Source organism: Diceros bicornis, assembly GCF_020826845.1.
Source record: "Diceros bicornis minor isolate mBicDic1 chromosome 13 unlocalized genomic scaffold, mDicBic1.mat.cur SUPER_13_unloc_1, whole genome shotgun sequence".
Taxonomy (NCBI): Eukaryota; Metazoa; Chordata; class Mammalia; order Perissodactyla; family Rhinocerotidae; genus Diceros; species Diceros bicornis.
This window is the reverse complement of record NW_026690866.1, coordinates 16,855,857-16,881,260: the sequence shown is the minus strand read 5'-3', so window position 1 is coordinate 16,881,260 and position 25,404 is coordinate 16,855,857. Positions and strand designations below refer to the sequence as shown.

Genomic DNA, 25,404 nt, shown 5'->3' with positions numbered 1-25,404 from the left:
TGTGGATAAAGAAGTGGGTCTGGGCATTTCCGTCGTCCCTCTGTTTTTCAGGGCACCAGAGGGCTGCACTAATAGGTCTATCATGAATCCACTTCGAGTGCTCGTTTTCAGTCCAGCTTGATGTGTCTCTCTCTGCAAGTGAGATTCTCTAGTGTATCTCAACAGAAATTTCAAACTTTGTGATTAGTTGTCTTATTCTCATATAAAGAACACAATTTTTTTTCTTTAATGATTAGAGCTATTAGATTTGCTCATAACCTTGGTAGCTGAAATACTTTCTAGGCTGAGTTCAGTTTTGAACTTTGTCTCACTCTGCTTTGTTTCTGTGTATATTCCGATATATAAGAATAAAGATGCAAGATTCTGAATTATAGTATCTGACAGACTAGTCCCCAAGATTGTGTGTTACAAATGTTAATTTCTCATGTACTTAGTAGTTAGCTCTGTGCTCATCTTTGTCAGAAACTCGTGCCTATTGTCAACAGTAAGGGGGTAGGTAAGTAAAATATGTTTTGTCCATATCCAGTCTAGAGAATCGAGCAGCTACTAAAAATTATAATTTGAAGATGATGTAACAGCTTGGGAAAATGCATATCATCTAATCTAAGTGGAAAAGTGAACCTAAAAAAGGATGTTATGTATAAATAAATGAATCATAATTGCAATGTAAAAAAAAAATTTAATGGAAAAAAATCTGGAAGGAAGTATTCCAGAATTCTAATAGTGATTGTGTGAAGTTAGTGTCATTGGATTATTTTTCTTCTTTTTCTTTTTTTTTTCTAATGAAAATATAGATTATTATAACAACTTTTTCAAACATCTGTGGCCAACATGGAGCTGAGTATTTTTACTGGGGTAGTGTAGGATTATATGGTGATACCGTAATTTCATACCTATGCTTGTAATGTCAGTTTTGTCTCCTTTTACCAAGCAGTCCACGTATTCTGTTACCTCTGCTTCAGCCTTATTTATGGATAAATGAGTTGACATGAGGTGCTTTTCTTAAGCAGTGTGTGGAAAGTGTAAATTAAGAAAACATGTATTATGCTATGATATGAAATATGTTTCTAATAAAACTCTTTTGCCTTCTTATATAACATAAAACTCTGAAAATAAAGATTTGTTGGGAGTAGGGAAGAGGTTACAATTTCCAGCTTTTGAAGGAAAGAAAGAGGGGGAGAGTTTAAGGTGGCTCACTCCTTCACAAAGTCAGGTTAACCTGTCAGACGTGAAGGTGAGTGTGGGTCATCTGTAGCTGTCCAGGTAGCTCTTCTCAGTACACAGGCACAAGAGCACAAACTCTGGAGCCAGAGCACTGGGCTCACAGCATGACTCTACGTCTCTGAGTGACTGTGGGCAAATGACCTGTCCTCTCTCGGATTCAGTCTCCTCACCTGTCAAATGGAGATAATAATAGTACCTACCTCATAAGGTTATAGTGAAGATTAAATGTATCAATATATGAAAATAGTGCCTGGTACATAATAAGTAATATGTGTTGGCTATTTTGTTATTATTAAAACTAAGAAATTCTTCTCTATTGTATTTATATATGAGATGGTTGACATAGATAGAAAGCAGAATTTGGAAGCCAAAAAAACCCAAGTGTTGATTGCAGATGTTGATAATGAGCTGATTGAACAACAGAGAATGATATTTTCTTTGATACAGGAGAAAAAAAAGCTGCGACAAATGTTAGAGTGTGTTACCGCAGAAAAGGAGCAACTGAAGACTGACCTGAGGGAGAGTACTGACAGGGTGAGTTCAGCACCGGGTACTTGGTAGTGTGTTTTTATCTTTGTGTCTCCGGTTTTTACAACTTTATTGAGGTATCGTTTACACGCAATAAATGTATCTGCTGCAAGTGTCCAGTCTGATGACTTTTGACAAATGTGTCCCCTTGTGTACTGTCCACCCCAGTCAAGATACAGAACACTTCCACCCACAAGAAGTTCCCTCACACATCCACTTGTCAATCCTCACCTCACCCTCTGCCCCGTAGAGTCACTATCCTGATGTTTCTCCACCTCAGATCACCATGTCTCTTCTAGAACTTCACACAAATAGAACCACACAGCATGTGCTCTTCTGTGTCTCACTTCTTTCTACATGTCTTTTTATTGCTGGGTACTATTCCATGGTATGAATGGGCCACAGTTTGCTTAGTTTTTCTCCTATTGTTGGAAATTTGAGTCATTGACGCTATTTGACTCTTGAATAAAGCTGCTGTAAACATTCTTATACTAATCTTTTTATGAACGTATGTTTTTTATTTCTCTAGGGTAAGTATCTGAATGGAATAGCTGTGTCATAGGGACATGTATATTTAACTTGATGAGAGTTTACTAGACTCAATTCCAAAGTAGTTGTACCAGTTTAATTCTCATCAGCAAATTAAGAGAATTCTGATGGCTCCACATCCTCACTAAAGCTTCATATTATTGGTGTTTTTAATTCTAACCATTTCTATTGGGTGTAACCTCATTGTTTTAAATTGCCTTTCCCCAATGACTAAAGATATTGGGCATCATTCATGTGCTTATTGTGTATCTTTCTATAAACTCTCTGTTCTCTCAGTGATGTGTTGTGTAGATTTCAGTGTACGGATCTTGTACGTATTTTGTTAATTTGTTCCTAAATGTTTCTCTTGTATTTATGCTGTTGTAGTTGTCTCTAATTACATGTTTGCTTGTTGTTAATATTTGCCAGTATCTTCAAACCTACTTTAGGCTTTATTTTTATATTTAGGGGCAATATAATGTGTAATAGATAGAAATTAATATTTTGAAAAGTTTGCTGTGGATCACGGTAGAACCTGACCTTTTGTGTAATTTTTCATGTTTCTTGGGATTGTCTGTTTGCTCAAAATATCTGAATGTAAATAAGAATACAGACAAAGGTCATATTCTCTTCTCAGTCTCTGGATTGTAATGTTTTTTGGTCTTGATAGTGGAGAATGTCACTTTTTAAAGATAATAAGTAAGATTAGCCCAAGTCGTGCTAGCAAAGGACAGTTGCTATTTCGAGCTTGCTCAAAATCAATGCCCCAAAACAAGCCATCCCAGTGTATGAAAAGCCCATAATTAGAGTCTCATCATCAGTTGATGAAAGTGTAGAGATGGTCTCTTTTGGCTTAGGGGTAGAAAACAAGCAAACCTCTCATGATAGAATGTTAGATCCAGTTCTAATTCTCATGCTGCGAATGTACATTGAGCAATAAAGAAACAACATAGGAAAGCAGATTCTTGGCATTTACATGATTAAAATAAAGACTTATGTTCTTTTTCAATAGGTCTTTTCCAATATACTTTGCCATGATTCCTCCATTTTCAGGCTGAGGTAAATGCTGATTTTTATCTGATTTCTTAAATGTAACCTAGTATTTATTTTAATGTCAACTTTAAAAAAATTTAGGCCACTGAAAACCAGGAAGAATTAAGAATTCTTGGAGGTGAGCTTAAAAAACAACAAGAGATAGTTGTACAAGAAAAGAACCATACCATAAAGAAAGAGGAAGTGCTTTATAGGACCTGTGAGAAACTGGCAGAAGCTGAAGAAAAGCTAAAGGAAAAGGTGAATTTTTAAAGTTACCTTCCTGGCCATATTTCCTGACTAAACTTTTTTTGGTAATAATTTTTTATCCCAGTAGACCTAAATTTCAGAAATAGAATATGCCTCCCAGATGGTCAGATCTCACTGCTAATGTTTTGGACAGTTTCAGCTCACACGAAGATGTTGCTGTTGTCCTTTGTGAGGATTACATTATCCTGGAGTCTTGAGATGAGAGGGGGGCCTTGGTTCATCTAAACTACTCATGATATATTCACTCATCAGATATTTATTGAGCAATGCCATGGGCCAGGCTCTGCTCTGGGTGCTTGAGATACATTAGTCAATAAAACAAAGCCCCTGCCCTTATAGACCTGTATTAGGCATTCTCTAAAATGTAAGATTTGTCACTATTGCCATCCCTTAGATGTTTACAATTTCCTGAATCATTTCCTTAATGGAAGTAAGGTGCTGTCATAGTATATTTGCATAAGAGCTAAGACTCTTGTAACAATTGTACTGCTCCAGTAATTCTAAAAGGCACCCACTGAGAACTTTCTATTTCTTCTAAGAACAGTACCACTTGCATTATAAATAATACATTGCTGTTTCCATTGTGCTTCTGTTGAATGATGCTTTCTTAACATGTGTTCTCGTAATTCTCATCCCTTTGACTATAACCTAACTGAATTTACTGAAACCTCCTGTCTATTTCATTCTCCTCCTAAAGAAGTAAAATCAATAGCCTTATGTAAAAGTTAATGCTTCAATGTTTGTGTGGGCCACCCCCTAAAGACCTTGTTGGAAGTAAAAATAAATTATCCAAAAAGATTTTAAGAGATGAGGAATTACAGTTTGACAGCTACATCTGTATATTTAGTCAGTTTCTTTTTAAATTTTTCTCATATTCACTTTGCCTCCTTGATTTACCTAGTGACTCTATGCTAGTTTCTTAGGACTTCTGTGTCAAATTACCATAAATTCGGTGGCTTAAAAACAGCAGAAATTTATTCTGCCACATTTCTGGATCCTGGAAGTCAAAAACCAAGATGTCGGAAGACCATGCTGCCTCCGAAGGCTCTAGAGAAGGGTCCTTCTTGGCCTCTTGTTATCCTTGGCTCCCAGCTATCCTCGGTATTCCTTGGCTTGTAGCTACATCACTCCCATCTCTGTCTCCATCTTCACATGATCTTCTCTGTGTCTCTGCGTGTCCTTTCCTATCTCTTATAAGGACACTCTCATTGGATTTAGGGCCCACCCTAGTCCAGTTAGAAGAGCCTCTCATTCCTTAACTAATTACATCTGCAAAAACCCTATTTCCAAATAAGATCACATTCGGTTGTTATCTGAGTAACTGACAGTTTGAATCGGGTCGTTTGTGTAAAGAAACAGTATATGAATTAGCCTAAAATTGAAGACAAGCAAAGATTTGTCTTTACTTGCCTTAATTAATTTAGAAACTATTATTTAGCTTTCTATCAATATCTGTCTATATCATAATTTATTGTATGATTATCTCAAGATCCAAGAACTTCAGGAGAAAGAACATCAACTTCTTAAGGCAAAAAATGATCTCAGGGAAAATGCGCATCAAACAGAGCAATTTAGGAAGCAATTAGAGGTCCAGAATTCAACCCTGGAAAGTATAGAAGCAGAGAAGTTCAGGTTGACTCAGAAATATCTTGAAAACCTTGAAGAAATAAAACTTGTTACTAAGGAAAGAGATGGCCTCAGAAGAGTGGAGGAAACCCTCAAAATGGAGCGAGACCAGCTCAGTGAAAGCCTGAGAGAGCTGAAAGCTAAAGTAAGTTACACTCATTCCCCACCCTAGTGAGGAGACATGGGGTTTTCTGACAGTAGTGAGCCTTCTTTGAAATGAGGGGTACTATTAGTGTGCGTGAACTGATATAACTTTTAGGCACATAGTTTGGTATTCTTGAAAATTTTAAATTCTGCAACCATTATTTCCTTTATAGACTTTATCCTATATGTACACTTAATCAATTGTTAAGATAAATATATATTTATGTTTATACACACATACAGAAATACACACCACAAGGTTGTTCATTGTAGCAATTTGTACTAAAAAATGGGAAACAATCTAAATGTCCATCAGAAGGAAACTGGGTAAACACAAGCACTATGTCAGAATACTATGCAGCACATAATAAAACCATGGAATAGATTTGCACGTCCTATTATGGAAGCCCAAAATAACCCTTAGGGGGAAAAGCAAGCTATAGAATAGTACGTATGTAATATGTTTGCCTTTGGGAATTAGGAGTTGGTTGTGGGGAGGTAGGGACGGGGGGATAAGTTTGTAATTTTCTAACAACAAAGATGTAGATTAAGAAGTAATAGTTTTATTATTTATACTAAGAAAATATATCATTTTCATTAAGAAAATACTAGTTAAAATTAAGATATATCACTGTTTTTAAAATTCTCTAATGATTAAGAATCTGGAAAAACAAGAGGAACTAAGAATTGCTCACATGCATCTTAAAGAGCACCAGGAAATTATTGATCAACTCAGAGGGATTGTTTCTGAGAAGAGAGATGAAATATCAAATATGCAGATGGATTTAGAAAATTCAAATGCTAAATTACAAGAAAAGGTATTGGGGGAAGGGAGGCTTATTTGATTGGATATCTGACTTATTTGTGCCTAAAATCCTTTGGGGATGTAAAACAGTTTAGCCACATTGGAAAACAGCTTGGCCGTGTTTACTCACACTGAACGTATACCAGCCTGTGGCCCAGCATATACGAGTATGTACCTAAGAGAAAAGAATGCATACTTCCACATAAAGATATGTACAAGAATGTTCATATCAGCTCTAATCATAATAGTGAAAAACTGAAAACAACTCAAATGCCTATCAACAGGAGAACGGATACATACATTGTGATTTGTAAGTTCAAAAACAGGCAAACTCATCTAGGATGATCAAGGTCAGAATAGTGGTTGGCTGGAGTAAGGGGGCACCCAGGAACCTCATGGGGTGCTAGAAATATTCTGTATTTTAATCTGGGCTGTAATTACATAGACGTATACGTATGTCAGGAATAATTGAGCTATACACTTGAGGTTAGTGTGCTTATGTATATTATACCTCAAAAGAAAGTAAATTCTGTTGGAATTATGCAGAATATTGAGTCACATGGAAGCCTATTGTTTTAATCAATTTAGAAACTATTCCTGATACTTCCCTTAAAAACCATCTGTATCCTAACATGTTATTTTATGATGATCTTAAGATCCAAGAACTTAAGACAAATGAACATCAACTTTTTAAGTTAAAAGAAGATGTCAGTGAGACACAGAAAAAAATGTCTGAAATAGAGAAATTGAAGAAACAATTCAAGACCCAAAGTTTAACTCTGGATAAAATGGAAATGGAGAACTCAGAGCTGGCTCAGAAACTTCATGAAAACCTTGAAGAAATGAAATCTGTAATGAAAGAAAGAGATAGTCTAAGAGTAGTAGAAGAGAATCTCAAACTGGAGAGAGACCAACTCAAGGCAAACCTACAAGAAACCATAGTTAGAGTGAGTTATGCTCTTTCTTCCTATCCAGTGAACATGTTTTAAATACAAGAAGCCTCCTTCTCTTTTAAATCAATGGTACTGTTGGTGAAAATGTAAGTTATAACCTTTTAGGGAGACAGTTTGACAATATCTTATTAAAAATGTTTCAGCATATACATTTGTTAAGGCACTTACACTTTAGCAACTTATCCTACCAATATATTCACACATTTGGGCAGAAATACAGCAGCATTCTCTGCAATACTGTTTATGGTGAACAGACTCTAGAAGCAATCCAAGTGTCTGCCATAAGGCACTGGCTAAGTGGGGTTTGTCTGTATAATGGAATGCTAAGCATAAGAATGGGGCACTTTTTATGTGACATTGATCCAGAAAGCTGTGCAAGTGGTCTGAAAGGAGAAGAGCAAGAGGCCCAGTTCAACAGGAAGCAGGACTGGGATGGGCGAGGGGAGAGACAGGAAGTTTTACTTGATATCCTTCTGTACTGTTCTGATTTGGGGTGGTGTGGTGGTGGTTTTTAACTATGAACATGTATTTCTTAAGACTGTTTACCTAGTTCATCATTAAGAAAAGGTAATGTGTCTTTATATTATCATGTTTCTCAATTTCTGCTAATAATAAAGGATCTAGAAACACAACAAGAACTAAAAATTGCTCGTATGCATTTGAAAGAACACCAAGAAACTATTGATAAGTTGAGAGAAAGAGTTTCAGAAAACCCAAGTCAAATTTCAAGTACTCAACATGATTTAAATAAATCAAAAGATGAATTACAGAAAAAGGTATGTGTTTTGTTCTTTCGGGAGAAATTTTGTATGAAATTATTTGTCAAATGAGAAAGCAGATAGAAGTTGATATGTAGACATAGGTATGTGCGCGTATGTAACAAATAGACACTGTTTTCCTTCCTTGAAGGAATTCTGTTTGCATTCTAACTTTTTTTATACTTATCTCAAGATCCAAGAACTTCAGAAAAAAGAACTTCAACTTCTTAAAATGCAATATGTCAATAAATCTCATTTAAAAAGTGAATGAAATGGAACGATTCAAGAAGTAATTTGAGGCCAAAATTTCTCTATGCGTAGTGTGGAAATGGATAACTTACACTTGAGTAAGAAACTTCATGAAAGCCTTGAAGAAATAAGAATACCCCATCAGAGAGTAAATCATATGCTATTAGTTTGATAATTATGCCAAATTAGTGTAGCATAGAGTAGTTTGGTGGTGATGTAGAAATAGAGGAGTGGAACAGAGTAGAGTGTTCAGGAGTACACTCAAATGAGTATGAGAACTTAGTGTATGACAGTGGTAGCAGTCAACTCAGTAGGGAAACGATGGTTTACTTAGTGTTTGCATCAGAACAACCAGCTAGCCTTCTTGAAAACGTAAGTCTGGACTCCTACTTCATTCATTAAACACAAATAAGTTCTGGGTGGACCAAAAGAAACAGACATTTTCCAGGAAAACCTGCATGTGTGTGTATGTGAATACTCTTATACATATGAACAAATTCAGGTGTTTAAAATAAGGTATTTGTGTACGTATAAAAAACTGGAAATAACTTAAATGTTCATTGGTAGGTGACAGGTTAATTAGTTTATAATACCTCCATGAAACAGGATGTATGTATCCATGAAAACAAAATTATGAGACATCTATGGGTTGATATTGAACAAGATCTGGAAAATGCATTTTCAAGTTAAAAAAAAAAAATTAAAAGCAGGGGCCCGATGGCCACGTGGTTAAATTCAGGTGACTCCGCTCTGGTGGCCCAGGTTTGTGGTTTGGATCCAGGGTGTAGACCTACATCACTCATATAAAATGGACGACGATTGGCACAGATGTTATCTCAGGGCTAATCTTCCTCAGCAAAATAAATAAATAAATAAATAAACAACAACACAAAAAACAGAACTATATATTTGTTGTTATGGACCATCAAGTCAGCTCTGACTCCTGGCGACCCTATAAATGAATAATGTCCGCAATATCCTCTTCAACAGCCCTGCTCAGCTCCTATAGACTCATGCCTATGGCTTCTTTATGGAGTCAATCCACCTCATATTTGGTCTTCCTCTTTTCCTGCTGCCTTCTGCTTTTCCCAGTGTTATTGTCTTTTCCAAAGATTCCTGCCTTCTCATGATGTGCCCAAAGGAGGGCAGCCTCAGTTTCATCTTTTTCCTCCAGCGATAGTTCAGGCTTAATTTGCTCTAGGACCCACTTGTTCATCTTTCCGGCAGTCCAGGGTATCCGTAGAGCTCTCCTCCAACACCATATTTCAAATGAATCCAGTTTTTTTCCTGTGAGCCTTCTTCACACTCCAGCTTTCACACCAATACATAGTAATTGGTAGTATGAGAGTGTGGATAATCTTGACCTTAGTGTCTAATTTCCCTTCCTTACACTCGATCTCTCCTAATTCTTTCATTGCTGCCCTTCTGAGTCTCAGTCTTCTCTTGGTGTCTGGACTACAGTCTCCATTTAAATTGATGACTGAACCAAGGTAAACAAAATCATTAACAATTTAGACGTCTTCTTTGTCTACGTTAAAGTTGAGTACTTCTTCTGTAGTCATGATTTCTCTCTTCTTGATGTTCAAATACAGTCCTGTTTTGGCACTTTCTCCTTATGCTCTATTGTGTGTGTACTTTCTTCTTACACACTATTGTGTGTATGACTTACTGTTTTTATAAACTGTATTTTCACATGTTCTTAGATACTTAAATTTGCAGAAGGATACTCTTGAAAGAGTTGAGTAGTCATCGCTTGAGACTTAGTGTGGGTTCTGAGGTGGGGAAACTTACTCTTCCTTATGTCCCTTTGAATTTTTCCACATACTTGTATTTTTCAATGTAAAAACTAGGTAATAAAAAGAAAGAGAAAGATACGTTACATGTATTACTCTAAAGAGTCAATTAACAAGTGTACTTTGTGTGACTAATGTTAATTTAAAATGTAAGTGCCTATTTAATATGCTTAGCACCATGGTAACTAGTAAATAAAATAAACACTAATGCTTATGTAAAACCGGGCCATTTTTTAGTCCAAAAATCATCAGCTTCTAAATGAAAAAAAGAATAACTATGTAAATTGAGTGTCATTCGGCTTCTCTTCTATGCTTTGTTAATGCAATCTGAAAACTTAATACCCGTATATGATCACCTTTGTCTTAAACTTATATACTGTGATTCTGTCTCAAAGGCAGACCTTATATATGTGTGTTTTTTTAATAGAAAATTCAAGAGCTAGAAACTGCACTCCATGAAGCAAGAAAAAGTGCCAAGGACAAAAAAGAGAAGATTATAGAGATGCAGAGAGAACAAGAGATGACTAATGATGCCATAGATAAAATGCTTTTGAAAGTTGATGATACAAATAAGTACCTGATAAAAGCAAAAGCAATTGTCCAAAACCTTGAGGTAAGAACAAATTCATTTTATAGATGAAAGAGATTCTTTCTTTTATTGTTGAGCTTGGCAGATAGTATGGGACTCTGATCTTTTACGTCTGAAGTTCTATAATCAAGCTTCAAAAAAAAGCAAGTGACAACTTGAAAATTAAATGCAGGAGTATCTTTTCATGCAACATAATGATTACTTTTATCTTCCTAAAAAAGTTATTTTTAAAAAACCTAAATATTCTTTACATTTAAAAATATATATTTTTATTTTTCAAAGAAAATGCTTCTTATCTAAATATTTCACACTCTGTTAGATAAGTACATTTTACAATTCTTTTTTTTCCCTACTTAATCCCCTGGTAGCCTATGGGCTGAATCTGACCTTTTTTCTCTAGAGAGAACGTAGTTTAAATGTTTTTCAGCTTGTGTGCCATTACACCAGTCACACCCTTCTTCATCACATCCTTCCTCCCTCTCATTTTAGCCCCAGCCACTTCCCACTCCTCTGTTACTTGGATCAAAACTTAATAGACATTTCAGTTCACTGTTCCTGCTTCAGTGGTCTTTTCATTCCAAAATTCGGAACAAGTCAAGAATGTCTGCTCTTTTCTTTATTTAACATTGTTCTGAAAATTGTGGTCCATTCAATGAGACATGAAACAGAGAGGCAAGAGAAAATAATCTTAATTTTGTTTTTAGACAGTTGCAGTTAGAACCAAAAACCAAGAAAATCAATTGTAAAGCTTTAGCATCTTTAAGAGTAATTAATATTTCAGATAGTTAAATTATCACATTTTTATTTATTAAGCACACATTTGTTGAGTACTTGCTATGTGTTAGTCATTGTTCTAGATGACATGTGAACAGTAATGGAGAAAAATAAAGCCTCCTTCAAGAGGCTTATATTCTGATTCAGGAAGTCGGAAAATAAACAAGTATATATGCGGGTCAAATGGTGGAAAAAGTGCAATGTAAAATCATTAAGCCACATAGGGTTATAGAGGTGCTGGGTGAGAGGGGGTGTGTGAGAGTAGGAATGTGATTTTGCAAGGGGAGATGAGGAGAGCCACACTATTAGGATGATGAGGTGACAGGGTGAGCTGTCTGGGAGAGAAGGGCCTCCTAGACAAAGGAAGTAGCAAATACAAAGGCCCTGACATGCAAGTAGTTGAGACATGTTCAAGGAGACAGCCAGAAATCCAGCATTTCCTGAGCAGAGTGGGCAAGTGATAGAGGGGGAAATAGAAGTAGCAGAGAGCCAAATCATAAAGGGTCTTAGAAACTGTTGTAAGTACTTTGGGTTCTATTCTGGGTGAGATGGGAAGTCATCAGAGGGTTTTAGCAAAAGGATAAGGTCTGACTTAATTTTTTAAGGGCTGCCCTTTGAAAATAGTATCCAGGAGAGTGTGTTTGTTAGTGATGTGCCAGCTACTACAACAAAGGCAAGCAAAAATGCAAAGGCTCAAACAAAATAGCTTATTTCACACATAAAAGTGTGAGTTCCAGGTTGGCGAGTGTCTCCATTCCACCTAATCATTCAGAGCGTCACATTCTCCCATCTTGTTTCTCCACCACTCCCTCGGTGCTATTTTCATCTGCATGGTTAAAGCCAAGTTGTGTGCTGTCCATGATCAGGCTCACAGAAAAGAGACAAGATGGAGAAGCTGAAAATTGTCTCCAAATCTCTACTCTTAAAGTCTTTGGCCCAGAAGTAGCACACATCTCTTCCTCTCATATTTCTTTTTTTATTTTTTTGGTGAGGAAGAGTAGCCCTGAGCTAACATCTGTTACCCATCCTTCTCTTTTTGCTGAGGAAGATTGGCTCTGGGCTAACATCTGTGCCCATCTTCCTCTATTTTGTATGTGGGATGCCACCACAGCATGGTTTGATAAGCAGTGTGTAGGTCCATGCCCAGGATCCAAACCTGCAAACCTCGGGCCACCAAAGTAGAGTCCATGAACTTAACCACTAAGAGACCAGGCAGGCCCCTCTTTTTCTTTTGTTTTTTGGGGAATATTTAGATTTCATTTATCAAACAGAAAGCAAAACGTACCTCTCATATTTCCTGGAGTCAGAGATGATTCCAACGTTTTTGGCCTGAGCAGCCGCAAGGATAGACTTGCCATTTATGGAAATGGGAAAGACTGCCAGAAGGGCAAGTCTGAAACCAGGGAAGCAGAATCAGAGTTCAGTTTTGGACATGTTGAATTTGAAATGCCTACTGGGGACACCCAGGTTGAGATGTGACTTAGGCAACTGGATGTATGAGTCTGAACGAGATCTAGACTTGAGGTATAAATTTGGGGAATCATCAGCATATAAAAATCATGAGACTGGATGAAGACTGCATCATGGAGAAGAGATGTGTGGTAAACAAAAGACACTGAAATGGAGCAGCCAGTGAGTGAAAGAGAAAGGGGGGTGGGCAAGAGAGAGTGGGTCCAGGTCCTTGATATAAGTGGAGGTAGTGTTTCAAGAAAGAGGGAGTGAGCCACAAATTTCTCCATGCTCAGTATAGATTGAGACAGGTATCTACAGAGAGGTAACTATCTTTCCTGCATACACTGAGATACTATAATAGGGTTTGCCATTGTACAGCGCCCATGGGGAAAGAAAGCAAATCACAGGGTATCCATAAAATCTTTATACAGCTTGACTATTTAAGAATTTGTTTCTGTATATTTTATAAATATTCTATAAAATGCAACAAAGTGTATTTAACTCAAGACTTGGCATAATAAAATGTAAATATATTAACTTTTACCCTATTCACCATTATTTTAATTTGCCTGGATATAGCTGTCCAATATAATATAGGGTTTATTACGTGAATATAGAAGAAAGTAATATGAACAAATGAATCATTAACAGTTTTGTTTAAATCTTAATATGTTTCCTCTGTTGTAGCTTTACAAATTATTTAGATAAAGTAGCAGTGAATTTGTTAACAATTTAACCTGTGCTAGAACTTTAGGGACATCCTGCACTATAGGAGAAAAAGATCTTATTTATAACGGGAATAAAATCTAAAATAAAATGCTCGAGTGACTAACCTTAACAAAAAATTTCGCAACATATATGAAAAAAACAACAAAACACTAAAAGGAAATATAGAAGAGCATGTAGTTTAAAATAAGAAAGATGTCATTTCCTAGATTGTAGCCTAAATACTGTACAACCATCAGTTTTTCCCAAATTAATTTCTAAAGTTAATGTAATTCAAATCAGACTCTCAAAGGAATTCTTTTGCTAGTAGACCAAGGAAACACAATCCATCTAAAATATGATAAATAGATGATGTCAGCTAAGAACGTATGTTTTCAGGTTATTAGTAAACTGTTTCAGGCTGTCAGTATTTCCTGAGTGCACCTTTGGTCCCATGCCATATGTTTGAAATATGGAATTCTCATTGTCTTTCATTTCTAAGTCAGCATTTCCGATTTTGATTTCTTTTACCCAAGAATTATTTTCAAACTGTTATATATACTAATTCATTTCATTATATTGTGGCAAAAAATTACTGTGATTTCTGAATTTTTAGAATATATTGAAATTTTTGTTTGGCATCAAAATTAATAAATGTTTTTAGAGTTCCTTGAACTTTTAAAACAAAATGTATACAAATTGATCAATGGCAGATAATAGAGAGCCCAGAAATAGATACACAAAAATATAGTCAATTGATCTTTGACAAAAGAGCAAAGGCAATTCCATGGAAAAGGATAGTCTTATCAATTAATGGTGTTCAACAACTGGACACCTTTCACAAAAAGTTACTTAATTGATCATAAACCTAAATATAAAGCACAAAACTAGAAAACAGCTAGAAGATAAGATAGGAGAAAATCTACGTGATCTTTAGGCATTGACTTATATACAACACCAAAAGCATGGTCTATGAAAGAAAAACATTGATAAATTGGACTTCATTTAAATTGAAAACATTTGCTCTGTGAAAGACAAGCCATGGACTGGAAGAAAATTTTTGCAAAATGTATATCTAATAAAGGACTGTTATCTAAAATATACAAAGAACACTTAAAATTCAATAATAAGAAAGCAAACAACCTAAGTAAAAAGTAGACAACAGATCTGAACATACACCGCACAGAAGAAGATATACAGATGGCAAATAAGCATATGAAAAGATGCTCCACCTCATATGTCACTAGAAAAGTGCCAATCAAAAAACAATGAGACACAACTACACACCCACAGTATCTCAAAATATCATAATTGCCAAAATCCAAAACACTGACAACACTGAATGCCGGCGAGGAGTGGAGCCAGGAACTTTCACGCATTGCTGGTGGGAATGCAAATGGTACAGCCACTTTGGAAGACAGTTGGACAGTTTCTTACAAAATTGACACCGCTCCAGCCAGTGACGTACTCAGGGAGTCCCTGATGTCAGCATCTGGTCCAGAAAGCCAGAGTCTTTTAGTGGTGCTGTGACTGAGTAAATGGAGGGCTCCTCCACGAATGGGCTCATCTGACCCGCTCATTGACCTCCTTAAGTTGAGCATCTCATTTTTGGAAGCTTGCACCTTTTTAGTCTTTGCTAGCCATTGTGTGTGTGTGCAAATGTTTTTATGGGGACTGGTGGGAAAGCCTAGAGGAATAAGGAGCTCCAGGGGTTCCTATTTAGATGGGTTTATTTTTTATTCAATATCTAATAGTAATCCATTGTATGGCTGTGGTAACAACGATAAAAGAAATGAATGATTTATTCATCAATAATAAGAAATGCACTATCAAGCCACAAAAAGACATGGAGGAACTTAAAATGCATATTGCTAATTTTAAAAAGCCCACTCCAGAGTGTATGACATTCTGGAAAAGGCAAAACTAGGCAAAGAGTAAGAAGATTGATGATTGCCAAGGGTTCAGGTGGAGGCAGGGAGGGGTTGATAGGTGGAGCACAGGAGATTTTTAGGGCAGTGAAACTAATCTGTATGATGCAGAAATGATGAACACATGTCATTATACGTTTGTCAAAACCGATAGAGTGTATAATACAAAGAATAAACTCTAACGTGAACTGTGAACTTTAGTTAATAACAATGTATCTATAATGGCTCATCATTTGTAACAAATATACCACACTAATACAAGATGTTAATGATCAGAGAGAAAGATAATGTCAAGATGGTGGCATAGGCAGACTCTGAACTCACCTCCTCCAATGAACACACTGAATTTACAACTACTCTTGGAACAATTACCCCTAAGAGAGAACTGAAAATGGGATATAAAGTATCTCCAGGGGCCGGCCTGGTGGCAGAGCGGTTAAGTGCACATGTTCCACTTCAGCGGCTGGGGTTCGCTGGTTCAGATCCTGGGTGCGGACCTACTCACCGTTCATCAAGCCATGCTGAGGCAGTGTCCCATATAGAAGAGCTGCAACTGTACAACTATGATAAACAACTATGTACTGGTGCTTTGGGAAGAAAAAACAACAAAAAAAAGGAAGATTGGCAAAAGATGTTAGTACAGGGCCAATCTTCCTCAAAAAATAAATAAATAAATAAATAAAACAACCCCCAGAAAAAGGGATGATGCTGACTGAGGTAGGAGAGGCAGAAATTCCTTATGGGAGAGGAAAAAACCACCTCCCAGCTGTGACACTTCACAGCTGGGAGCAATTCCAAGGTACAAAGCGTTCCCTGAAAGAGTGGAGTATCTGAGTGGGGGAGTGTTACTGAAAGAAACAGCTTTTGAACTCAGCACAACTGAGATAAGTGTCATAATACTTGGCTTTGCTGGCTACTAACAACAAAGGGGAATACCTCTGGAGAAGCTATTGGACATAAGGGGAAAGAAAAGTCTGCTCTTATAGGGCCCACACACAAATTCACCTGTTTTGGAAAGCAACCTAAAATCACCAGAAAGATGCACATTCCTTTGGCGATAAGAGAAACACCTGATATGAGCTGGGCGCATCTCAGTGAGAGATGTAGAGAGTAGTGAGCAAAAACAGACACAGAGATCAACAGAACAGAATCGAGAGCCCAGAAGTAAACCCAGATAGCTATGGACAGCTAATTTTCTACAAGAGCGCCAAGAACATAGAATGGAGAAGGGAAAGTCTCTTCAATAAATGCTGTTGGTAAAACTGGACAGCCACATGCAAAAGAATGAAAGTAAACCATTTTTTTACATCACACACAGAAATTAACTCAAAAATGGATTAAAGACCTGAAACCATGAAACTTCTCGAAGAAAACCTAGGCAGTATATGCTTTGACATTGGTCTTAGCAGCACATTTTCAATTACCATGTCTGACCCAGCAAGGGAAACAATAGAAAAAAAGAGGGGCCTACATCAAACTAAAAATCTTCTGTGTAGCAAAGGAAACCATCAACAAAACAAAAAGAGGACCTAACAATTGGAAGAAGATATTTGCAAGCCGTGTATCTAATAAGGGATTAATATCCTAAATATATAAAGAACTCATACATCTCAACAACAACAAAAACTAACAACTCAAAAAACGGGGGTAACATCTGAACAGACATTTCTCTAAAGAAGATATACAGATGGTCAACAGGCACATGAAAAGATGTTCAACATCACTAATTATCAGCGAAATTCAAATCAAAACTACAAAGAGATATCACCTCACGCCGTCAGAATGGCTATAATTAACAGGACAGGAAACGATAAATGTTGGAGAGGAGGGACCTCTCATACACTGCTGGTGGGAGTGCAAACTGGTGCAGCCACAGTAGAAAACAGTATGGAGATTCTCAAAGAATTAAGAATAGAACTGCCATATGATCCAGCTATTCCACTGCTGTGTATTTATCCAGAGAATGTGAAAACACTAATTTGAAAAGATATATGCAGCTCTATGTTCATTGCAGCATTATTCACAGTAGCCAAGACTTGGAAGGAACCTAAGTGTCCGTCAAGGGAAGAATGGATAGAGAAGATGTGGTATATATACACAAAGGAATACTACTCAGCCATAAAAATGGATGAAATCTGCCCATTTGTGACACCATGGATGGACCTTAATGGTACTATGCTAAGCGAAATAATTAAGAGGGAGAGAGTCAAATACCGTATGATCCCACTCATAAATAGAAGATAAAAACCACAACAAAGAAACACATAGGGAGAGATTGGATTGGTGGTTACCAGAGGGGAAGAGTGGAGGAAGGAGTGTGAAAGAGGTGATTAGTTACATGTGTGTGGTGATGGATTGTAATAAGTCTTTGGGTGGTGAACAGGATGTAGTGTACACAGAAATTGAAATATGATGTACACCCTAAATTTTTATAATGTTATAAGCCAAAGTGACCACAATAAATAAATTATAAAATAATAGTAAAAGGAGAATCTAGGAGGAGAACAAGGGTATATGGGGACTCTGTGTACTCTGCTCAAATTTTCTGTAAACCTACAATTGCTCTAAGAAATGAAATATATTTATTAAAAAGATTTATATATATGTTTGTATGATATATGAATAATTTTTTTTCTCTGAGTAGGAAGTAGATACATTTATACAACTAGATAGAACTGTCCTTGAGTATGGAATATCTCCAATAATGTTATATAATAATTTGTGCCTTGAATTCAGTTCTACTTTGATATTTATATTGTTGTTCATCTCTTCTCATTTTCCTCATTTCCCTTTGTCTACCCATTTTGTTCTTTTCAACCTTTATGTTTCATTTTGTTTAGGTATATTGTTTATCAATTGGGAAAATATTAGTTTTAAGAAATGAGTTATAGGTTTTCTAATTACACATTACCATCCAATAGCTTCAAATATACTTCACATCAAATATCTATTTGCTATTCATTTTAGGGTTAAGAATTGTGCCTTTCCTGTTTTTGTATATTTGTAGTTTGCTGTTGTAAAATGTTCTTACCAGATCAAGGTAGTCAACAAGACTTTGAAACTTCTCTAAAATTACTTTATTTGTCCTTTCTTTAAAAAATTTAGGAAAATGTTGCTTTAACAGCTAAGCTCTCTAAAGAAGTAGAATATCTGCAGCAAGCTGGTGAAAGTAGACCTAGAGAAGAAGAGAAATGCCAAGAAGTTGGAGAAGGAGTATGTCTTTGTCTCAATTGACTATGACTTCAATAGCTTAAATTTCCCTTCTAAACTGTCTAAATTTCTTTGCATTAGTTAACTTTTTAAAATATATTAAGATATTATTATTGCTTTTTGTAAAATAAATACAAACATCTACAGATTTCAAATTTATTAAATTCTCTTTACGAATACAAAGATTTTAAAAACAAGCACAATTCTGATCAATGACTAACATACTATGTCTTTGGATGCTTCTTGCTCAGTAATATATAACCAGCTTAAAAATGGCCTTATGGGGGCCAGCCCGGTGGCACAAGCAGTTAAGTGTGCACGCTCCACTATGACAGCCATGGGTACCCCGGTTCGGATCCCGGGCGCGCACCCACACACTGCTTGTTAAAACGATGCTGTGGCAGCATCCCATATAAAGTAGAGGAAGATGGGCACGGATGTTAGCCCAGGGCCAGTGTTCCTCAGCAAAAAAGAGGAGGATTGGCATTGGATGTTAGCTCAGGGCTGGTCCTCCTCTCCAAAAAAATAAAAAATATATGGCCTTATATTTGAAGGTGAGTATTCAGAACGTGTGCATGTCTTTAGTTGTTTGACAAAGCTTTTTGTTGGTTCTCTTAATTTTATTTTTTAATTCCTGTTATGTTTTTGTGTAAAGGTTGTATTTCCTTTTATTTTTTTAATTTTGTTTTGTTTTGATGAGGAAGATTAGCCCTGAGCTAACATCTGTTGCCAATCCTCCTCATTTTGCTGAGGAAGATCGGCCCTTGGCTAACATCTGTGCCCATCCTCCTCTACTTTATATGGTACACTACCAGAGCACGGCTTGATGAGTGTTGCGTAGGTCTGCGCCCACTTTCTGAACCTGGGAAGCCTGGGCCTCCGTAACAGAGCATGTGAGCTTAACCACTACACCACCAGTTCCGCCTTTGTATTTCCTTTTAAATTGTAGTACTCAGTGCCCAAGAGCATATCCTCTTTTTATTGATTTATTTACATATAGTATCACATATAACAGTGTTCCTAAGGTCCTTTGTGGTGTAGCATAATGAAAAGGAAATTAAACAGAGAGTCAGGGAATCTGAATTAGAAATATAATGTTGCCAATTATTAATGTCTCCGGTCCTCACATTCATAATCAATAAAAGGATAGGTTTGTATTAGAGCATTTCTTAAGATACCCTCTGACTCCTAACACTTTTTGTTCTTCCTCTAAGTGTTTAATGAATGAATATTAAGTGACGATATCTAATTTTGCCCAAAAAGTAGCACTCTGAATCTTCATGCGTTCTTCATGCGTCCTCACCAGACTCATCATCTGAGTCGATAGGACTGTTGGCTTTCATGGAGTTTATACCTATTAAATTCATCATTATAAAAAGCATTTTGACTTACAGGATAGAATCAGCAGATAGTTTCAGTCTCTAAGAAAGGCAGAAAGTCTCATAAATTAGCATTGCCAATTCATGCTCAAACAGTTCACAAAATGTCTTTCTCTACTGGGCCCAACAAGCAGAATTTGGCCTCTGACTGTGTCATCTCAGATCAGAGCTGCAGCATGGGTTTGCTTGCCTGACCATGTAGACAGGAAGCTGCTTTTTGCCTTTGTGCTCTGGTAATTTCTGTAGCTTCAAGATGTTTCTAGTGCTTCATGGTAACGACCCAATTATTTGTTTTATGGTGCCCCCAAATGTAATTTTGCTCAATATCCAATTAATAGCTATTGGGGTTTCAGAAATTTAAAAAGAATTGGTATCTTAATGATAAAAAAAATATCCCCTGCAACCAAACAGAACATTTCCAATTTGATGGTGTTATTTATAGCTTTCAAGTGTGTGATATCAGGAGGGTATCTTGGGGACTTATCTGCTGCTGCTTAAGTATACTATGTCAATGTGATGTATCTTATCAGGAAATTCTTGACAGCAGTTCTGTTTATTCTTCCATTAAAATTAGTTGCTGGCATTTTACATATTTCTGTTGTTCTTAATAGAATTACTCCTACAGAAGCTGCTGTCGAGGATCAAAAGATGCAAGGAGGTGACTGAGATGTAATCTTAGAGGAAATCAACAGGCCCAAGAAACTTCAAGTAAGTAGAAAATGCTGATACTTCCTGATGCTTTCCATCTCACTTCTCAGCATACTTACACATTTGAAGACTACTATTATATATGAGACAGTCAAGAATAAACCTAAGTTAATCACTAATTTAGAAAGAATTATCTTTGAAGGGAACTCATTGGGATCATATATATCCTGTGACATCTCCTTAGTTTGCTGTATTCTCAACTATTTATCCATTATAGCTTCTGGAAAAATATGAATTTTACCCTTGCATTGTCACATCTTTACATATTGGTGAAGATACCTTCAGTACTACAAAAGAATGACTTAACTATCAGGGTAGAAGATCCCTTCCCAATAAAAATACAAGCATGTCTTAATAGATTTTAATCATGTGCACCATAAAAATATAATCAGTACACAGTAAAAATAAGTTAATGTTATCCTACTTGTTCTTAATACTGAAAATACAGCATTGATGATCACTGGCAAACTGAAGCTTATCTTAGGCACTGTTTTCAAATCCAATGATCCAATTTCTGCATATCCATTCCTCAAACTACACCTTTTCCCATTTTTCTACCTCCTGTGTTGCATTTGAAGAAAGAGAATCCTGACCAGCCATTGGGGCAGCTTTGTGTAGTGGGACCATCACTGAGCTAAAGTCAGAAATGAGTCTCCAGGCTGAGGACCCTCACACGACGGCCTGTGCGCTCGTGAGGATGACAGCTGACCGTCTAGATTATCCATAGACTTGTAAGGGTCAGACTCAGAGTCGTGTGTGAAAGCACGCTGAACATGCTAGCTGTCGTCAAACGTAAGATGATATCTGTGTATGTTATTGTCCACTCATTTAAAAAAAAAAATAGAGATAGTGTTAAAGATGTCGTCTAGTATGTATTTAGTGTGAACGGCCCTAGTGTCTATCGCAGGACAGTCGCAGCTCCTACCTGGAAAACTTCAAGGGATAAAAATGAAACTTTCGTTCTTACAGAATCATCAGGAACATTACTTTTGATTTTTAAGTGACTTTCAGGTATATATTGTACCTGAATTCAAAATAATTCAAAAGAAATGGACATTGAGAATCTTCCCCACACATTTTGCCATTCCTGTGTAAATAGTCCATGACCCAGTGGATTATTCCACTTTATAAACACCTCACAGTTTTCTGCAATTTTACCTAAATTTTACAAAACAGTTCTTTTACAGACATAGTATAAAATACTTAATAATGTATGCTTTATCATTCTAAGGTTTATTTAGTTAACGAATATGTGTTGAGTAGTGACAGTACACTGAATGACTGGCGGTGGACCCCACACAAACTGTGTCATGGAAGAAGCCCTCCAGGTGTCCCCACTGCTGTGGAGAGTGACAGAGAGGGACAGCTCTCCCTGCTGTCATCACGGGGACAGAAACCACTGCTGTGGAGGTGGACAGTGAGGGACAGCTCTCCCTGCTGTCATCACAGGTGACACCCCACTGCCGTGGTGGGTGACAGAGAGGGACAGCTCTCCCTGCTGCCATCACTGGGACAGATCCCACTGCCGTGGAGGGTACAGTGAGGGACAGCTCTCCCTGCTGCCATCATGGGGACAGACTCCAATGCTGTGGACGTTGACAGTGAGGGACAGCTCTCACTGCTGCTGTCACAGGACAGACCCCACAAATTCAAATGTTTAATTCCTTTTGTCAATATTTGGATCTCTCTGTAACTGTTTTTAAGTGAAATAAGTAAAGGAGTAGTCTAGAGGATTATATAAATCAAAAACTGACCAACTCAGAATTCAAGGACATAGTCTCTAATATATCAGTCTAAAATATTTTAATGTCAGTTCTTAATTTTAATTATAAAAGGTATTCTGAATTATCTCAACAACTTAAAATACTTGATAAGAGCGGTTACGCTAGATTCACTTTTATGAATATAATTATTTGAAAATAAATATTGTTTATAAAGAAATAGATGTAGCTGTAGTGCTTTTTAAAGGCTCAAGGGAATTTTTCTGAAGATGATAAATATTCTCTAAAATACACACTATTTGTTTAGCATAACGGTTTTTTTTTCCTAAAAATAGGTCAAAAGAAAATCAAACTCAATTAATTAATGTTTGATTCACTTTGAATCTTCAGTTGATGCATTCTGAATAAGACTTTATTACTTCTCGGTTTTATGTGCAACAGGGTTTTCTTAACAATTCATTTTGTCAGAAAATGGGGAATAAACTTCTCCAACTCTGCTGAAGTGAAATATACATTTTTAATGACCAAACCTGAGGAAGTTAATGACCACATTGACATTTTTCACTCTTCACGTCTCTACGGTTTTAACATCCTGTCCACCGCCAGTCGTCCTTGCTTTTTGTGTATTTTTTAGGAGATGACTTTTGTTTTTTATTTTTTTCTCAGAAGAACAAAAACCTGGAGTTGAGCAAGTGGATCCTCATCGGGTCCCCTGTCACACGTCGTCAGGAAGAGCTGTGCCTACGTGCCAGACTCAGTAGACCCCTCTCCCATCACTTTCCTGGGGACTGGTGTCCCTTGTTTGGAAATGACTGTATCTGTTACTTTATTTGTCTGTCATTGGTAGCGATGTCAGCCTCTAACTTAATTTCAATTCAGTTGTCACTTTGCTACTAGAGTTAGAAGATGAAGGAATAGGAAATTAAGGCATTCCAGTAATTTAGAAAAGTGACAGCAATACCTTCTTCCTGAATGTGGTAATACTTTAGAAGCTGGATTGTTTTATTTCTTTATATATTATTGTAAATAATAAAGTCATTGAAGGAAATTTCCAGTCTCTGTGTGTATATTTCATTAATGTAAAGTTATCCACACGTGACTTAGATAATACATCAATTAATATATAGCATCATTTAATTAACAAAATTATACACTCTTTTTTTAATACTTTACACATTCAGTAAATGTTTAATTAGTAGCTCCAGTAACAACTCCACATAAGGTTAGTTAATATTTCTCAGTGGGGTACTCAGGCTGTATTTGGCTCTCCTCTCTCATTTGTTGACTGAATTTTGCTGTGAAAATATACACGCCTTCTGGATTTAAGTTGTTAAAGGATCACAGGTGCTGGGACCTCTCCAGTTTCTAGTCTTAATCTTCCTTTGCTGTAACAACTGCAAGACATCTGTCTCCCTTTTCTGTTGCCCACCCACCCCACACCATGTACCAGCACTCTCACTTGGTTGGCTTGTTACTTGACTTTATGCTCTATTTCACTTCACTCACAGCTGGAGGAACCTCATCGAACATTTATTCCACCCTTTCATTTTAGACATGAGCAGCCAGCACCAATATCTTTCAAAGTAATATTCCTAACACTGGGGTCACCACAAACACATAAGGCATCTGTGGATAGCTTCACACGGTCTGTAAAACCTCTGAAATTTTATGTTCACTTTTGTGTGTGGATTCATTTTTCTAGGATAGTAGGGTCCATTCTTTCTTTTAACATACTCTCCGAGGGGTCTATTACCCTACAAGAGGTTAAGAACTATGGTTTTACAAAGTATCCGATATTACTTTTGTTTCACGTGACTTTGAAAAACCACATAAAACAGCAAGTTGCATAAGGTTCAGAAAAGAGTTAGTGATTTCAAGACATTCCTGGCTCTTTGGCAAGAAGACTCATTCAAAGGAAGAGATTATGAATTGCATCTAGCAAGACTTTCAAGTCTATGGATTGGAAAATTTCCCTTACCTTAACATCCTGTCATAGGGTTCACTAGGGTGAAGGGGAAATTTTCCCTTCCTATAATCCTCTCCCGCAGGCATGTCCCTCGGCAGTCTTGTTTGTTCTTTGCACCCAAAAAAAAAACACTGACACAGCTGAAGGTCTGATTCTTTACTATGTCTGCTCCTCCACTGAAGAAGAGTAATGTGAAGTAGTAGGTAAGTTCATCTGGGTGATAACTACTTTAATGCCATTAAAAATATAATCAGTCTTCATATATCAGGTTTAGTAGAATGTTGCTTAACTCTTGAATTTGGATGTCCATTTCCTTCCACAGATTTGGGAAGTTTTCAGCCATTATTTCTTCATAGAAACGTTTTGTCCCTTTCTCTTTCCTTCTGGAAGTACCATGATGCATATATTGGTCCATTTGCTAATGTCTCGTAAATACCTTAGGCTCTCTTCACTGCTCTTTATTCTTTTTGGTTTTTGCCTCTCTGTCTGCATAATTTCAAATGATCTGTCTTCGACTTTGTTGATTCTTTCTTCTATTTGATAAAGTCTGCTACTGAACCCCTCTCGTGAATTTTTCAATTTAGTTATTGTATTCTTCAGCTCCAGAATTTGTTGGGTTCCTTTTTATAGTTCCCATCTGCTTAATATTCTCATTCCGTTCATAATCCTCTTCCTTATTTCCTTTAGTTATCGATCAGCATTCTCTTGTAGATCTTTGAGTTTCTTTGTAACTATTATTTTGAATTCTTTGTCAGGTAATTCATAGTTCACTGTTTCTTTAGAGTTGATGTCTGGAGATTTAATTTGTTTCTTTGATTGGGCCATGTTTCTCTGTTTCTTTGTGTACTTTTTGACGTTTTGCTGAGTTTTATGCGTTTGAAGAAGCAGCCACCTCTTCCAGTCTTTGTGGGCTGCTTCATACAGGGGAAGACCTTCGTCAATCAGCCCAGTGCTAGATTGTGAGGTCCTCTGAAATCTTTTTGGCGGGATGTGACTTCTCTAGGCTTGTGTGCATAATTTGCCAATTGGAGAGGTTGGCCAGTTTCTCTTTCAGGCGCTCAT

At 36.8% G+C, this 25,404-nt stretch overlaps 1 protein-coding gene and 2 long non-coding RNA genes across 3 annotated transcripts; all 3 read left to right on the top strand.

Moving 5' to 3' along the window:
• The first annotated feature begins 1,557 nt into the window (after window positions 1-1,557).
• On the top strand, window positions 1,558-18,537 carry LOC131401663 (centromere-associated protein E-like). The gene is made up of 4 exons (XM_058536908.1): window positions 1,558-1,758; window positions 10,338-10,523; window positions 18,464-18,499; window positions 18,532-18,537. Exons 1-4 carry the CDS (start codon window positions 1,558-1,560, stop codon window positions 18,535-18,537), a joined length of 429 nt encoding a protein of 142 aa, XP_058392891.1.
• Window positions 3,519-7,817, top strand: LOC131401682 (uncharacterized). The gene is made up of 3 exons (XR_009217835.1): window positions 3,519-3,573; window positions 6,814-7,104; window positions 7,728-7,817. It is a non-coding gene; the product is annotated as an uncharacterized LOC131401682 (long non-coding RNA).
• On the top strand, window positions 18,536-23,418 carry LOC131401681 (uncharacterized). Its single transcript, XR_009217834.1, has 3 exons — window positions 18,536-18,571; window positions 20,573-20,655; window positions 23,043-23,418. It is a non-coding gene; the product is annotated as an uncharacterized LOC131401681 (long non-coding RNA).
• Window positions 23,419-25,404: the final 1,986 nt, after the last annotated feature.

Excerpts from the sequence above, each read along its gene's own strand:
- LOC131401663 (XM_058536908.1), top strand. The coding sequence starts at position 1,558 with ATGGTTGACATAGATAGAAAGCAGAATTTGGAAGCCAAAAAAACCCAA. Across the intron at positions 1,759-10,337 it reads TGAGGGAGAGTACTGACAGG|AAAATTCAAGAGCTAGAAAC; the intron begins GTGAGTTCAGCA and ends TTTTTTTAATAG. Across the intron at positions 10,524-18,463 it reads CAATTGTCCAAAACCTTGAG|GAAAATGTTGCTTTAACAGC; the intron begins GTAAGAACAAAT and ends TAAAAAATTTAG.